The sequence below is a fragment of the Drosophila erecta genome, unplaced genomic scaffold (assembly GCF_003286155.1).
Source record: "Drosophila erecta strain 14021-0224.00,06,07 unplaced genomic scaffold, DereRS2 tig00000000-arrow-pilon, whole genome shotgun sequence".
NCBI lineage: Eukaryota > Metazoa > Arthropoda > Insecta > Diptera > Drosophilidae > Drosophila > Drosophila erecta.
This window is the reverse complement of record NW_020825194.1, coordinates 6,133,771-6,148,752: the sequence shown is the minus strand read 5'-3', so window position 1 is coordinate 6,148,752 and position 14,982 is coordinate 6,133,771. Positions and strand designations below refer to the sequence as shown.

At 40.8% G+C, this 14,982-nt stretch overlaps 1 protein-coding gene across 1 annotated transcript; it reads left to right on the top strand.

The window, feature by feature from the left end:
* Window positions 1–51: 51 nt before the first annotated feature.
* On the top strand, window positions 52–14,640 carry LOC6554133 (dipeptidase 1). Its single transcript, XM_015153504.2, has 8 exons — window positions 52–376; window positions 5,694–6,421; window positions 6,495–6,564; window positions 6,631–6,807; window positions 6,886–6,970; window positions 7,061–7,136; window positions 7,273–7,411; window positions 12,323–14,640. The coding sequence occupies exons 2-8, from the start codon at window positions 5,772–5,774 to the stop codon at window positions 12,428–12,430; spliced, it is 1,305 nt and encodes a 434-aa protein (XP_015008990.1). The 5' UTR covers window positions 52–376; window positions 5,694–5,771; the 3' UTR covers window positions 12,431–14,640.
* The last annotated feature ends 342 nt before the right edge of the window (window positions 14,641–14,982 follow it).

Sequence of the window (14,982 nt, the reverse complement as noted above, 5' to 3'; positions counted from 1 at the left end):
TTCGTGCCTGCCTCACTCGCTTCCCAGTTTCGTTTGGGGATTCTGGTTCAGTTTTCAGTTCGAATTCGTGCGTCGGCCGGTCGAGTTGTGTGCCAAACGCTCGGCACCTGTCGCCCAACACGTGTTGCGTTCCACTTGCGCTGCGCGTCTCCTTCGCTCACCCGCGTACACCGCGGCGTATACGTTACGTACTGTGGTGCAAGCAAAGCGAAATAATATCTGATTATGCTAGTTATGTGAACCGAAAGTGCAGTGCATGAGAGTCTGAAATTCAAGCACAAGCAGTGTTTTAACTCTTATTCAATTATAGAGGAAGTGAGGAAAAGAGGAGTGCGTTCGTGGCCCAGAAGAATGATAAATTGTGCTCCTTGTTTTGGTAAGAAATTCAGTTCAACTTGTTATATTTCGTATCAAATATACGGTATCATATTTGAAAGTACAGCAAACATGTCACGTTCTTGAACCAATATTCATGGTAAAATTGCAGTTTCGCTTAAATTAAATACTAGGTTAAAAATACTAGGGTATAATGATCTTTAAATGGGTTTTCTAGCCTTTAAAGCTCGCTTGTATAAGTTCTCCTTTTAAATTCAACTTTACTTCTTATGAGAGTTCCCAAAAAGCGAAAGAATGTGTGCAACAAAGAATGCAAAATAGTTATCCCGGGGCTTGCTGAGTATTCAGCATACATACCAATATGGGTTTCGTATGCAGATTTCTGCCAGCCAGAGTCATAATATTGAGCAATTGATGAGAGCGCGTTTAGCTTGGCTTTGTGGCACTCGGCTCATTAATATGCGGAAGGCGACACAAGACACTCCCCCGCGCCACCGCCCACACACATACACATACACATACACACACGCACACGCACACGCTGGGAAAATCCTTCCCTTCCCAAAACTTGTGTCTGTGTTTTGTCTCGTCCTCATCTGCATTTGCCCGAAACGAGAATGAGAATGAGTATCCTATAACCGACTGAGCAGCATCCTGCGTGCTGATGATAATGTTGATTCCTGCCTTCCGCAACAATTTGCTTTGAACCTAATCCGCCCCTTTCTCGGCCACGCCCTGTAGCTATAGCTTTTCCAGAACTGGAAACTCCAACCAGTTTTCGGCTCACATTTCACTAGCTTTGTTGTGGCATTTATAAATGCTTGTTACCTTTTCCTCGTCTCATTTTTAGTCTTGGTCGGGACAAAGTGTTTATGGTCTGTGGCAGTTTGAGTTTTGTGGCTTGGATCAGGAATCCCTCTTGAAATGATACAAATTGGGTTTTCCTATTATTTGACAGTCTAGATTTGCAAAGCTATTTGGAGATTGAGTTCAATAAAATAGAGAAAGCCATTCAATGGAGCAGTATCCGGTATGAAACGCATTGCAAGCTAATTACTTTTTACTCGATGCGTAAAGTTTTCTTATTGGAAAATTGTGGATAAAATCTCAAGCATAAAAATCCAAAAATTGATGTTTCTATTCAAGAAATCAAGTAACATGTCTGTTTAGAAAACAATTGGTAGTTAGTTGGCTGACAAAAGAAAATGTTTGCATTAAGAGAAAACATTGTAGTACATCCATCATGTATTAAACCAAAACAACACTTTAATTTCTTGCTCCACTGCTCTTTATTTGGGCATCTGCTGGGCGACTCGATCTCTCATTACTTGTGGCATGCCGCAACATATGTCGTTTTATTTTGGGTCAACCAATTTTTCTGAGGATTCATTTGATTCTTACGCCTGCAATTGGTTATCCACTCGAGCCTAAATTATGCATACAAAAGGGGAAATAAAAACAATAAAGGGAAGACCTCCAGGCGAAGGTCGAGGCAAATCAAACAAATGGCAAGAAACATGAAAATGTTGTAAAATAATTTCAATTCATTCTTAGGCCATTTCACATGCCTCTGGGTTGGCTGTCATTCCACTGTTATGTTATTTGTGCGGTTTGCTGGCGGTCCTGCTGCTTTTCCGGTCCTCGAAAAAATCCCATTCAATTTTTGTGTTCAGTTTCGCTTGTTTGCGGACTAACAAGAAAGAGCGAACAACGAAAGAAGCACAATACACCGACACATGTGTAGGACATCCTTGTTAAAGTTTGATTTGAGCCCTTTGTGTTTCTAATATTATTTCATTTCACCATATGGGTCCCGCTTCTTTTAATTTAGGCAAATATCTATCTTTACATAAATTGTGAAAAGGTTTCCACTTCTGAAAGTTTAAGCCTGGTGGTAGAAAATTCATACCATAAGAACTTGAAATTAAATAGTGGTATATTATATTATTGGCATCGACTCAGGTGGAAATATAATTTTTGGCATGTCCCATTTTTACATCTACTCAAATGTATCATAATAAGCTAGCTCATAATGCGCACGTGCCTTAACAGAAACTCTCCTGCTCAACGTTTTGAACAATAATCTTCTAGGAATTAATTTCGGTTTGTACCCCAACCACTTAGGGAATTTGTCTGGTCATGCGATCAGCTGCTATTACCAAGACTTTTAATGATACGTTTTATTATCCTTGTAAAATTGAATAAGCATAAACCAGAAGAAATTCCAGTATGGCCTCCAGCGACTGCGGCTTTATGGGTGGGAAGCCTTATCGCAGTGGGTGGTGCCTGGTGGCATTCCTTAGAAATCCCAAAACCTCCTTGGAGCTCCAGACATTTTCTCCAAGGGGTGATGGTGGGTGCTTTTCGCATTGACTGTTTGCTACAATTCGCTAGTGAATGGAATTTAGAGCTGAATGAAAGGAAGTCGGGGGGTTTGATTATAAATAACGTAAAGTAAGCGCACATGAATGCATTTTGATTGTCTGCTGTAGTTTACGGCACGTTTCCTTTATTTTTTGCCGCTCCTGCTGCGGGAGTTGTGAGGCAAAATGGAAATGAAAGACGACAAACTCGCTCGGCAGTATCTGTGGGCGATGGGGGGCGTGGCGACTTCCTTAAATGGTGCACTAATGTAGAAAAGAAAAGCATTTTTATATTTATTTGCTTGCCACTTTGCATGGAAATTCCAACTGCAACGAGGACATCGCATTTCCTTACTGCAATTTTCCAACGCGCGCACTCCGGTTACTTCATAGCCATCCCACCCCCTGTTTTCCTTATTTTTCCCATGCTTCCTACTCGTCTCGCTTTCCTTTCTTCCCTACGTTCGTTATTTTTTGAGGCCATACAAAATAATGTTTCATGTTGCAATAAATGTACGATTCAGTCCGCGCACTCTTGTCATTTCCCAGGAACCCCCATCGCTCGTTCCGGCATATCCCTACACCCATGCCTGGCACTCAGCAAAAAATGCATATATGAAATAAAGGCAGGGCACATGCATTGCTCATACGCAGCGTTGCACGCAGTTATCCTTGCGCTCATTTCGTCCTCTGTCTGCATTTGTATGGCGCTCAGTGTTGAGCAGAATACGATTTATTACGCCACCAGCCATATTTAATATTCGTCAATAGGACTCAAATTACTCACTACCTGCTCACCACTTTCAGACTTGAGTCTTAAATTCGATTTATCGATCCCTAGGAACTGATTACTTCAGATATAGCATACGGATGTGTTTAAACTAAGTAGTGAAAAATCAAACGATTTTGTTCAGCCATTAACTTTTAGTGAGTGTGAGTAAGAGTGTTTTAATGAATCAAGTTTTTATTTCCGTTCGTGAAATATTAAATTAACTTCTACGTAATCCCAGGATTACATTCATTTTTGCTTCAGCTCTTCAGTTGGCTATTTGCCTTGCAGTAAACGAAACCTCTTCAATTTAATTAAATATCCCATGTTGTGGCTCTTAATTTCGGTTTACATGACGGTTGTTTTAAGGCATCAATGTTTAATGAAGCGCCAAACGTTTTCGATTTCGCAGACCCGTCTTTGTTTGTCGTCCTTCGTCGTCCTTTGCCTCCTGTTAACCCAACTGGGTCTAATTTGGCTTCCTTTTCTCTGTTGTTGTATTAATAATTCGTGCGTTGCGTTTCAGTCACGTTTTGCATGTCGCAAAATATTCGTGGCGCGTTGCCCTTGTCAATGTTGTCATTTCCTGCTCATCGTCGACTCTGTTGATTTTTGCATAATTTCGGTTTGGCCAGATAGCTTTAACAGCACAACTTCGCCGCAAAAAAAATGTTGAGGCAGAAAATCGAATCTCTAAGAAGCCGAATCCATAATCAGTACCAGAAATGGTAGGAAAGACAGAGCAGATAAGGTATCGTCCTAGTTTTCTGTAGCGGAATGTTTTCATTTTGTTCGGAGGCATCAGAGCATGAAAATCAACATTCTGGTTGCCAATGGCCCCTCGCTCTGAATTCAACTTATATTTCTATGTGACCTGCAGGGTGCAGCACCAACAGTTGGCACATGAAGATGAAAATATAGGGGGACAAATGAAAATGGAAAAATGCAGAAAAGAAGCAAGTGTTAACATAATCACAAGAGGAATAAAAATGTTGGTTTGTTCAGTAAACTAAGAGGATTTAGCATGCTTACTTTGCGGAAAACAATTTTGGTTAGCTGTATTATTTAAAGTCTAGTGAACTTGATCTGCTCTTATTAAAGTTGCATTTACTGTTTACTTTAATACTTCTCCGGCAGAAGTAATCCTACTTAGAGTAACATATTGCATTTGTCAATGCTGCTAAACTGCTCTTATTAAAATAGTTTTAAATACGAACAGCTCAAGTACCTCTTGGCCCAGCATCTCCATTTGCTCAGCTTACCATTTCATTTTGGCCATTTCTTGGCTCAACTTGGTGGCCGAGTTCTGTGTTGAAAACTATTAAAGTAGTTTAGCTTAGTTTCCCTGTTTCGGGGCAAAACTTTAATTTCACTTTCTGGGACAAAGAATATATAAATATTTACCCACTTGGCCCGTTTTGCCAAGCCATACGGGGCTTCAATTTCTTGGGGAAATATTTAGAACTTCGCTTTCTCGATTTTCCCCTGGCTTCTTCGCTTAGTTCTCTGCCACCTGCCAAGGCTCAAGCCAAAGTTTATGTCGTATGCGAATAAAAACTACCAAAATAAAATCGTATGGATAAAGTATTTCCCTCCCAGAACTTTTCTGCCCAACATCGGGGGAAACTATTTAAATTTTCTATGATTTCTTTTTTGGGGTTCGCTGATACGCTGGCTTAAAAAAAAGAAATGGAGAGGAAACTTTCCTATAAATAATTTTGCATTTTTATTGTGCATTTTATGCATTTTGTGCGCGATTTCGATTTGAAGTTGGGCTCTGAAATAAATATGAAAAGTTTTATTTATGTTTGTGGGGTGGCAAAGCCAGAAAAAAGGGGGCCTGGCTTTGGAACTCAGTTTGTGTTCGGGCCAGGAGCTGGGGATATTCGGTAGCACAGCCGTGGGCGTTATATTTATGACATTTGTTTGCCAACAACTTTCAATAGCTCAATCACGCCACCCGCACATGCAATAGGCTAAGCCAATTTCCCGGCTTTGGAACACCAGGCATGGGTCAAAAGGACTCTTTCTAAAAGCAAACAAGCAAGCTTTCCGATTTCAGATTGCTCTATGTTTGAAAATAATATTTTAATAGAGCTATTGAGGCTTAAAAGAAGTGTGACTTTGTTTTGCAAGTTCTTTGTTTATAAAGTAAAGCGTTTGAGCAGTCTTAAAAGTTGAGTTAAGAGTTGTAAATATTTAAAATTGCTTTAAAACACTTTCAGCTAGAAGGCCGAACACCATCAATGTGAGTGCTGCGGAGTGCGTGCTCTTCCACTAGAGCTCCGTGCCGCTCGGGGGCAATGAAATCGCGGAAGCTGCCAAAGGGCTTCGTGCTTTGTGGCCTCAACTGTTTGACCTTTGTCTACTTCCCCCTCGTCCTGCCAATCCTGCGATGCTCGGCCGGAGCGGCGTCGTCGGCCAGCGGCGGTGGCTCAAAGACCGCCGACGACTTCGACTACCGGATGCAGCGGGTGCGGAATGTCCTGAAGGAAGTGCCCCTCATCGACGGACACAACGATCTGCCGTGGAATATCCGCAAGTTTCTGAAGAACCAGCTGAAGGACTTTCACTTTGGCGGCGATCTGCGGGAACTGGCTCCCTGGTCGTCGAGTGCCTGGAGTCACACAGATCTGCGCCGCCTGAAGGAGGGCATGGTTTCCGCTCAGTTCTGGTCCGCCTACGCCCCCTGCTCATCCCAGCATCTGGATGCAGTGCAGCTGACGCTGGAGCAGATCGACCTGATTCGCCGACTTGTTCAGCTCTATCCGCATCACATGGCGCTGGTCACGACTGCTTCTGGAATCGAACAGACGCACCGGACTGGCAAGATAGCCAGTCTCATTGGCGTGGAGGGCGGACATGCCATCGGCACCAGCTTGAGTGTCCTGCGAATGTTCTACCAGCTGGGCGCCAGATACTTGACTCTCACACACACCTGCAATACACCTTGGTGGGTTCAGCTTATACATGTTATTTTTGCAGATAACTTTAATATTATTTTTAAATATTCCCTAATCTTTTAGGGCGGACTGCTGCAAAGTTGACGAACCTGGGAAGTACCCGCACATAGGCGGCCTCTCGCAGTTCGGCAAGGTGAGATGTTCCCCCTCCAGATAGTCCAATCTGTAACCCTTATCCAATCCAATTCCCATCGAGCAGCTGGTGGTCAAGGAGATGAACCGACTGGGCATGATTGTGGATCTGTCTCACGTCTCGGTGCCCACGATGCTGGATGCCCTGGCCGCCTCGAGGGCTCCGTTAATATTCTCGCACTCCTCGGCGCACGCCATCTGCAATAGTTCCCGCAACGTACCCGATCATGTCCTGCAACGCATTGTGAGTCCATTATGGCGACATTAATCTGGGGGCACATTAATCTATATACACCCCATTTCGATTCCACATCCAATGCAGGCAATAAACGGCGGTCTGGTGATGGTGGCCTTTTATCCGCATTTCGTCAGCTGCTCGGGACAGGCGACATTGCACGATGTTGTGGGTAGGTGGTTTTTGGCCCAGTGGCTCTTTCACTGGGTGTTGGTTGTGCACTATTAATCTTTAAACTTGTGCTTTTTGGTCCACCCTCCAGCGCATATCAACCACATAAGGGAGGTGGCCGGCATCGATCATGTTGGCATTGGAGCTGGCTACGACGGAGTCAACTTGTAAGTAGGGGAACTTTTGGCCCGCACTGCGGCTTCAATTACATTTTATTTCATTTGCCAAATTATGGTCTCTCTAACGTTCTGTTTCTCCACTTTCTTCGCTCTCTCTCTCCGCTTTCACTGCTTTCCACTTAAGAGTGCCCAAAGGACTGGAGGATGTGTCCAAATATCCGCATCTTTTTGCTGCCCTGCTCGAGTCTGATAAATGGTCGGAGGAGGATATTGCCAAGTTGGCTGGCAGGAATCTAATACGTGTATTCAAGGAAGTCGAAGCGGTGAGTCCACAGCAAAAAACGTACCGAAATTGCTCACTTTTCTCTGGCATTTTTCTATTGTTCACCGGGCTGTCCCCCAAGGATGCTTAGATACTCTGACAAAGAGTGTTAGAAACTTTCAGAATGAAGGGGTGAGCAATTAGAGTTGCAAAGAAAAGCCTGTCTATTCTCTAGTTTCATAGACATTAAAAAAAGCTGAGTTAAAGCTCTGAAGAAAATAGTTTTATTAAGAGATACATCATCTTTCGTAAAATCTAATGAAATAGAAATAAGGTAAAAAGGCGTCGGGCTTTTTATAAAATTAATATTTTGTGGCATATGTTTTGTGAAGCTGAAAGTATATTAGGGATATTCCAGAGCTAACCTAAGTAGGTTACCAGAGTATTAAAAATTGTGTCCAGGCGATATTATTTTTTTAATATTTTTTCTAGGTATTAGGCGCGTACCTGACCGACTTAAAGTCGAAGCCAGTCCCAGAACTAAACACACATTTCGCAGCAAACAAACAAAGAAGCTGGGAAAAGGACATTGGTATGGCATCCTCGGCCTCTGCTTTTCTCTTTCTCTCCCTCGGCTGTTATTGCAGTTGGAAAATTCCTTTCGCAAGGATAAAAGGAATAATGTGGCTTTGCAATGGAATTTGCACATACTTGGAGTGGAAGAGGAGGAGGATGGCGAGGTTAATGGGGAACTGGGAGGAGAGCTGGCAGGACATTGGCTTGACGTCGAAAAGACGCAAGTTGTGAAATAATTTTAAAAGGATTTTCAAATGCTTATTCCGATATTTATACACGAGCCTGACCATCGCAACCGAAGCAACAGCTTCCCTCTGCAGTTTGTTTGCAGGATGCGGTCAGCTTGTTTGCCGTCTGCTCTCCGGCTGGATGCAGCTTATGGTCCTGCGAATGGGATTGGGACTTGGCTTCGCTCTGGGATTTCTTTCACTGCTCCACGATGACTATGTCTGGGCACTCCAAGCTCAAGCAGCATTCAATTTAGATCAATACGGGATGGGCCAGAGCCAGAGCCAAAGCCCCTCTCTAGGAAGTTACTCCTCGGCATTGAACGGCACTCGAGCGGAGGCTAGTACCAGTTGAAAGACTTGAAAGTGGGTTTGTTTTTCAGTTCAGTGGCTAGATAGTTTGATAGTTGGGTGCTTGGACGGTTCGACGCATGAATGGATAGATAGATGTATGACTAAACGATGTAGACAACACTCCAGCCTGCTTAAATAAGCTTGTGTGCTTGCGTGCTTTTGAATTGCAAAATGTGAAAAATGCTCTTCAAATTAACTGATAGGCTGAGTGGAATGGCAATTAAATGGTGGTATAGTCCAACATGCTTGTTATTTTCTCATCAAATGGGCAAACCTATCCATAAAGTTGTTTCATAGGAATAAGCCTTTCAATGATGAAGGAAATGATATCATGATTGGGTATTGAATAGCCCAGCTTATGTGAAGTTTTCCCTCTGTTTCCCAAATCTAAATCGTTAAATAATTGCCCGCTTCCTCTTGGCAAAGTTGCTCCTTTTGCTTGGATAATTTAAGGATTTGATATGAAAAATAAATCATATGCCGCGTGAACCGTGACCAAGCTCCTAGATTTCATTGCTTTTGCTGATTACAAAAACCTCCTCCACGTTTCACCCATTCTGAGCCCCATTTTGACCAAGTTGAGAAAGAGATGCCGCAGCATTTTTTAATTTAGCTCTTGGTCTCTAGCTGACTGAGAGGCGACCCGGCAAACTTTAATCATATTCTCGCGGCGTCTCCGCGGTCTCTACATTGTAATTAGTTTTAGTTCAGAGCGGCTGTATAATACGTAGAAATACTTAATGTCCGTTATTACAAGGCCTTGCAAGGGGCTCTTACCCCATCAGAGGGAAAGTGGTAATGAAAATGGTAACAGCATAAAAATAAGGCCACAAAAGTATTGCCTACTTTGCAGCGCGACTGATTAAAATCGCTGAGTTTTTATTGCGCTTTGCACTCAGCAAGCAACCATATAGCACAATACACTCTTTTTTTTACTGCTGTTTATTACATGGCCATAATGCTCATTAAGAATTGTATTTTAATACGTTTCTGTTTGCTTCTGTATTTTTCGCCCTTTTTTTCAGCCGTTTGCGGTAAAAAGTAATTAAAAATGTTACCCAACGCCTTTTATCTTTGGCCAAAAAGCCCAGAGCATTGCAAATTAAGCCAGGCCATATATACTTATCGCAATGACATTTGCCTTTGTTTTGCATCAGCAGCCCAAGACTCCAGTTCATTGAACCGCACTCGAAATCCCCCAATTCAATTCTGGGAGCGGTGAAATAAAATACGTTATAGCCTACTTATGAACGTCGCCAAAAGCTCGGCTCGTAATACAATTAAATAATAACGAAAAGCGGGTCAAATGTTCAATTATTAGAAGCTTAATGCTGTTTTGCGTTGTGTGTACCCATGGGACTAGGTCGGTCATGGCTGTGATAATTAAGCAAGTCATAGAAATTAGGCAAAAGGCCATTTTAATGATTGCCATCTGGCACAAACGCTCACAGGAACATGTATACGAGCACAAACCAGCACATATATAATACCCTTTTAGGCTGGACACGCACTCGGTCGAAATTCAGAACAGGGTGTTCTTAAAATCTAATTCGAAATGATTTCTTGAGATTTATGAATAATTTACTTGAATGCTAATAATAAAGACAATATAGGCAGCGAGTTTTAAAGCTTATTAAATTTATTATGTTCCTACATATTCTTCTTAGATTCTATTCTATAGAATTCTCCTATTCCATATAAAAAAATTGTAAATATACAACCATTCGGCATAGATTGGTATCAATATTAAATGATTGTGTACGTCCCTGTAAGTTTATGGCACCATAAATTTTAAAACGCCTCAAAACTAAGTGCATATCTCAAGTCGCATAAAACTAGCAATGCTCCGATCAGATTTATCAGAAGTAACCGGTTCTGGGAACACAAGCCCAAGGACATTTGGGACGACAAGGATGGCCGCAAATTTGTGGGTGGTGGGGTGGCCAGTGGATCTGTTCCGAGAGCCATTCCCATAGCCATAGCCCATGAACATGATAATTTTCTCGACGCCAGTTTTTATCTACACAAAAGCAGCCTCGTCGAGGGCAAAGAAAAGCCAAGGATTTCAGGCTCTTCACTGAGCCCACACCCCACTTGTGTTTGTGTAAATGTATCTTTTATTTTAGCCTTTTATATCTAATGCGAGAGCGAAGAACAGAATTTGGCACGACACATCGCCCAAGTGGCGGCAACGGAGGCTTTGCCTCTCAGATGGCCAAATGGCAGCAATTTGTGCGAGACAAATTCATTTAAATATCTTTCGCAGCCCTTGTGTGCACTGGAAACAAAGTGATTTGAAATGGGGGTCAATTCCATTTTGGTATAAATAAGTAGCGAACTTGAACTTTTACTGCTAAAATTATGTTTTTATACAGAGATGAAATGGTGATTTTATTTAGATACAGTATTTTATATTGTATTATTTTTTTATTACGGAATGTAAAAAAGTTTTTTCAGTTTCCATGATAGATTACCATATAAAACTGGCCCTTTGCATTAAATGATAAAAATCTCTCACTTTAACCTAAATCAAAATTATTATTATAATCTGCCAAAATCTAAGATGCTAGTTTCGTGTTTTGTGCTTGTGAAAGTGTTAAAGTGTTTGCGCTGACCTTCTGAGAATTGATTTGGATCTTTTCGCAGGGAAATGCGTTGTGTCGCGGTGGTGTGGGTAGTCATTTTCCGCTTTGAACTCGTGACTCAAACTGTAACAGTGAACAGGGCTTTTCATTTTCACTGAATGGACAGGGGCTGGTGGGGGAAATCCAGCTCAAAGGCCGGAAAAGTCTAGCCAAAAGGCAAATGGCTCAAAGTTCGCATAGTTGTTGTGCTCCACTGTTTTGTGTGAGTGGGTCATGCACACAAAGTGCAATGACTGAGCCAAAGCTGACGTTTTATTGTTGTTTGTGTGGCAGGGCGCACATAAAGCCTCATAAAAAAGTCGTAAATTCGATTGTTGTATGGCAAACAAAACCCAGGAAATGGGACCAGCCGACCTAGGCCTCACCATCACTCCCTCAAAAGGTGTTTGGTGTTGAAAACAAAACATTTTCTCTCATTTTATTTCGTTTTTTTCCGCCCCCTCTCTCTTCTGCTTTTTTTGCTTTTGTGGCATTAAATGTGCTTCAACTTTTGCCAGGAGTAGGAGCTGCCTGTTTGGCATTCAGATTTTGGCCTCTCTTTAAGGATTCACTGCGCTTGTGTGTGTGCGTGTGTGTGTGTGTGGAGTGCGTAACTGTGTGTGTGAGTTAGACATGCGGAAGAGGTTTCTATGAACATTTAAGTCTGCACTCTTGTTTTCGTGTTGAATGACATCCTTTTTTCAAGCACCCTAGCAGAGTCAGGAGCAGAAAGTTTGAAAAATCCCACATAATTTCTAGTGCTTCCAGAGATCAATTCCAGTTTTAATCTCAAACAGTCGCACAATAAATTTGTGTAAACCCATTTGCTAATTTTGGCAAGAATGTTTACCATAACTAACATGCAATTCCAATTTTGTTGGCAAAGCGCGGCGCTAAAACTGGCGAACAATATTAATGCCATATGAAGAAGTACGCGAGAAGTTCCAAGAAATCATTTCTGCATTTGAAAATTCAAACAAAACTTTGGCAATTACGCTAAATAAGTTTCGTAAGTTGTGCCAGCTTGGCAATGCAGCAATTTTCATCAATCAAGTGCAGCTGTCGTCACTACCACACCCACACCCACACCCACACCCACACCCACACCCACAGCCACATCCACACACGCATGCATAAATAATTGCTCTAATGGTATATTAATCCAATCAAATGTACTTCATTTACTTGCAGGTGCGCGATCAGATGGAACTTTTGCGAGTGGCACCCATTGATCAGTCAATTCCAGCCGAAGACATTATGGGCCGATCCTATTGTCGTTATCAAGGACCAAGAACGTGATAATTTCTCCATTTGTAAAGTTCACCCATATGCATAGCGTTTCATTCATCGCAAAACTGTGGCGAAAATGGCTAGAAAAAATTATGTCAAGCGTACGTGTTGTAAAGTGAAACTTGTTTTAGGTTAATTGACAAAGTTTTCCCCCTCTCAGCTACTGACGATGTTGTTTTTGTTATTGTTTCTCTGGCCGTGTGTGTGTGTGTGTGTGTGGCATGATGCTGCACAAACACATGCAGGCGAGCACACACACACACAAACACATTGGAAAAAACGCCGACATTTTGCAATCGCTCAGAGTCGAGCAGCTGGCCAACCGCTGTTGGTGCACTGAAAAAAGAATCAATCAATTTTCATAAAACCTATTTGTTTGTTTTATAGATTTTCCGACTAAAAGTTACTAAATGTTCCAAACCTTATTTCATTGATATATTTTAAGATTTAAGAATTGCAACGAATTGTGGTTTTCCATAAACTCTGATTTCATTCTCAGTGCACAAAACTTTTTGCTCAGCTGGCATCGGCCATAAACAAATACAAAGTGGCACGAGGAGACCGCCACCTACCGCCACCCACCCACAATCGCCCCCAATGACCACCCAACCCTTCTGGCCCCCATTCCCGAACTAGCCAACATTGTGTAAATATCATTGCCATGTTTGTTTTTATCTCTAGCCGTAGTTCTAAGTCAGAAAAAAAAGAAGGAAAAGCTAAAAAATGAGGATGGGATGAGGAGAAAACCGGAGCACACAAGCGCTAAAAAAGTAAAGCCTATAATAGCGAAAGTAAAGCACATTTAGTCTAAAATTATTAAGCCGATAACAAAGTGGAAAGTGGATTAAAAGAAAAGCCGAGGCTAATCACAAAAGTCAAGCTCAATGTTAGTACAGAAGGAAAATCTAATTTTTCATCGTGTATTTTTTCTATGAAAAAGTTATTAAAGTTTACAAGGAATATAGCTAATAGTTAATGAATTAAATACTGAATTTATAAAGGCGACTTTTGGTGAGCTTATTTGGATCTGATACCGAATAAAGTTCGTTAATCTGAATCATTAATCATTAATCATTAGCCCGCACTCGCGCAAACGATTTAATTATAAAACATTATGCGTTTAAAGGGTTTTTAATTTCGTTATGATCCTAAATGAAATTCCCATTTAATTAGTTAATTAACATTAAACATTTAATTAGCCAAGGTTTATTGCAAAACGAGGACAACCAAAAAAAGGAATGTAATTCAATGCACGAATTGAATGTAACCACATTTTATGCATCATTTGTAAGGCTTAAATGCCAATCTTTTAATCAATATTCAAGTAAGGCGATGAATTCGAATAACCAAACGAATAGCAGCGAAATGATAAACATATTGTATAATTAATAGATCCATACAAAATTCAACCCGCCAAAATTGCAAATAAGTTCACAAGCAAACCAATTAAGCGAGAAATAATATTAAATAAATATTGTATAGAAAGCAAATTGGAAACTACAAGCGCGTTTGTTCAAGAACTATTTAACTCATATACCCACACTTACTCACCTGTATTACACACTATTGTATAGATATGTACGCTTAAATATTTTGTTTTCATTTAATCATCAAATATATTTTTCAAAGGGGTCTACAGAATATTGTCATTCCCCAGCTATCAATTCAATTAAACTATTTAGTTAAAAGAAACAAAAAGGCGTTGAAAAATAGATCAAACCAAAACATATTTCATGGGCGAACAAAACAAAAAGGCGAAGAATAACACATGTGATCAAAACTAAAATTAAATTACAGATCTATATTATTACTACTTATATAACTATAATAATTTAATGTTTACCAACAAACAAATCTGAAAAAGCGATTACAAACGAATTCAACCATTTTTACTGCTGATGGTAAAAATCAAGAAAACACTTTATTGATTGCAAATAGCCTACATTAAAGTGGGAAACTTTACTGTAACCGTATAGGAAAATATTTGAAAAATACTGATCACGTGAACAGTGTTTTGACACCCTGTACATATTTGTATGAATAATGATCAAATAGTAATATAATTGTATGGAAGTATGTCAAGTTGTGAATTGGAAAATAACCAAAAACGAACAAATAATAAATTAATTAATTCATATGTGTAAATTGGATGATGTCGTAAGTGGCCAGCAGAAAATACCGAAACAAAACGTAAATAAATTCATAAAAATTATAAAACTAACTATTATGGCTCAATAATTATTTTCGACTTACTTCGGAACGGATTATTAAGGAAAACTCGCTTTCCACTCAAGGAAATCAGGGAATGTGAGTGAAACGCCTCAACAACCATCAACACTTCCAGCTCCACTTCACATTGCTTTTCCTTTATTCTTATTGCGATGATAGCACTCGAAGTACACATCCTGCCAGCACTCGGGTTTCTCATCCTTGCCCCGCCCATTTATCTGTCTGAGTTCTGTCAGGGGTTGGCTTGTCAATTCGAACGTAAAAATAAAAGGATTTGCAGTTTCAGTTTGTTTATATCAGCGCATTTTATACGCCCTAAGCCGGGGTAGATA

Excerpts from the sequence above, each read along its gene's own strand:
- LOC6554133 (XM_015153504.2), top strand. The coding sequence starts at position 5,772 with ATGAAATCGCGGAAGCTGCCAAAGGGCTTCGTGCTTTGTGGCCTCAAC. Across the intron at positions 6,422-6,494 it reads CACACCTGCAATACACCTTG|GGCGGACTGCTGCAAAGTTG; the intron begins GTGGGTTCAGCT and ends CTAATCTTTTAG. Across the intron at positions 7,412-12,322 it reads TATTCAAGGAAGTCGAAGCG|GTGCGCGATCAGATGGAACT; the intron begins GTGAGTCCACAG and ends ATTTACTTGCAG.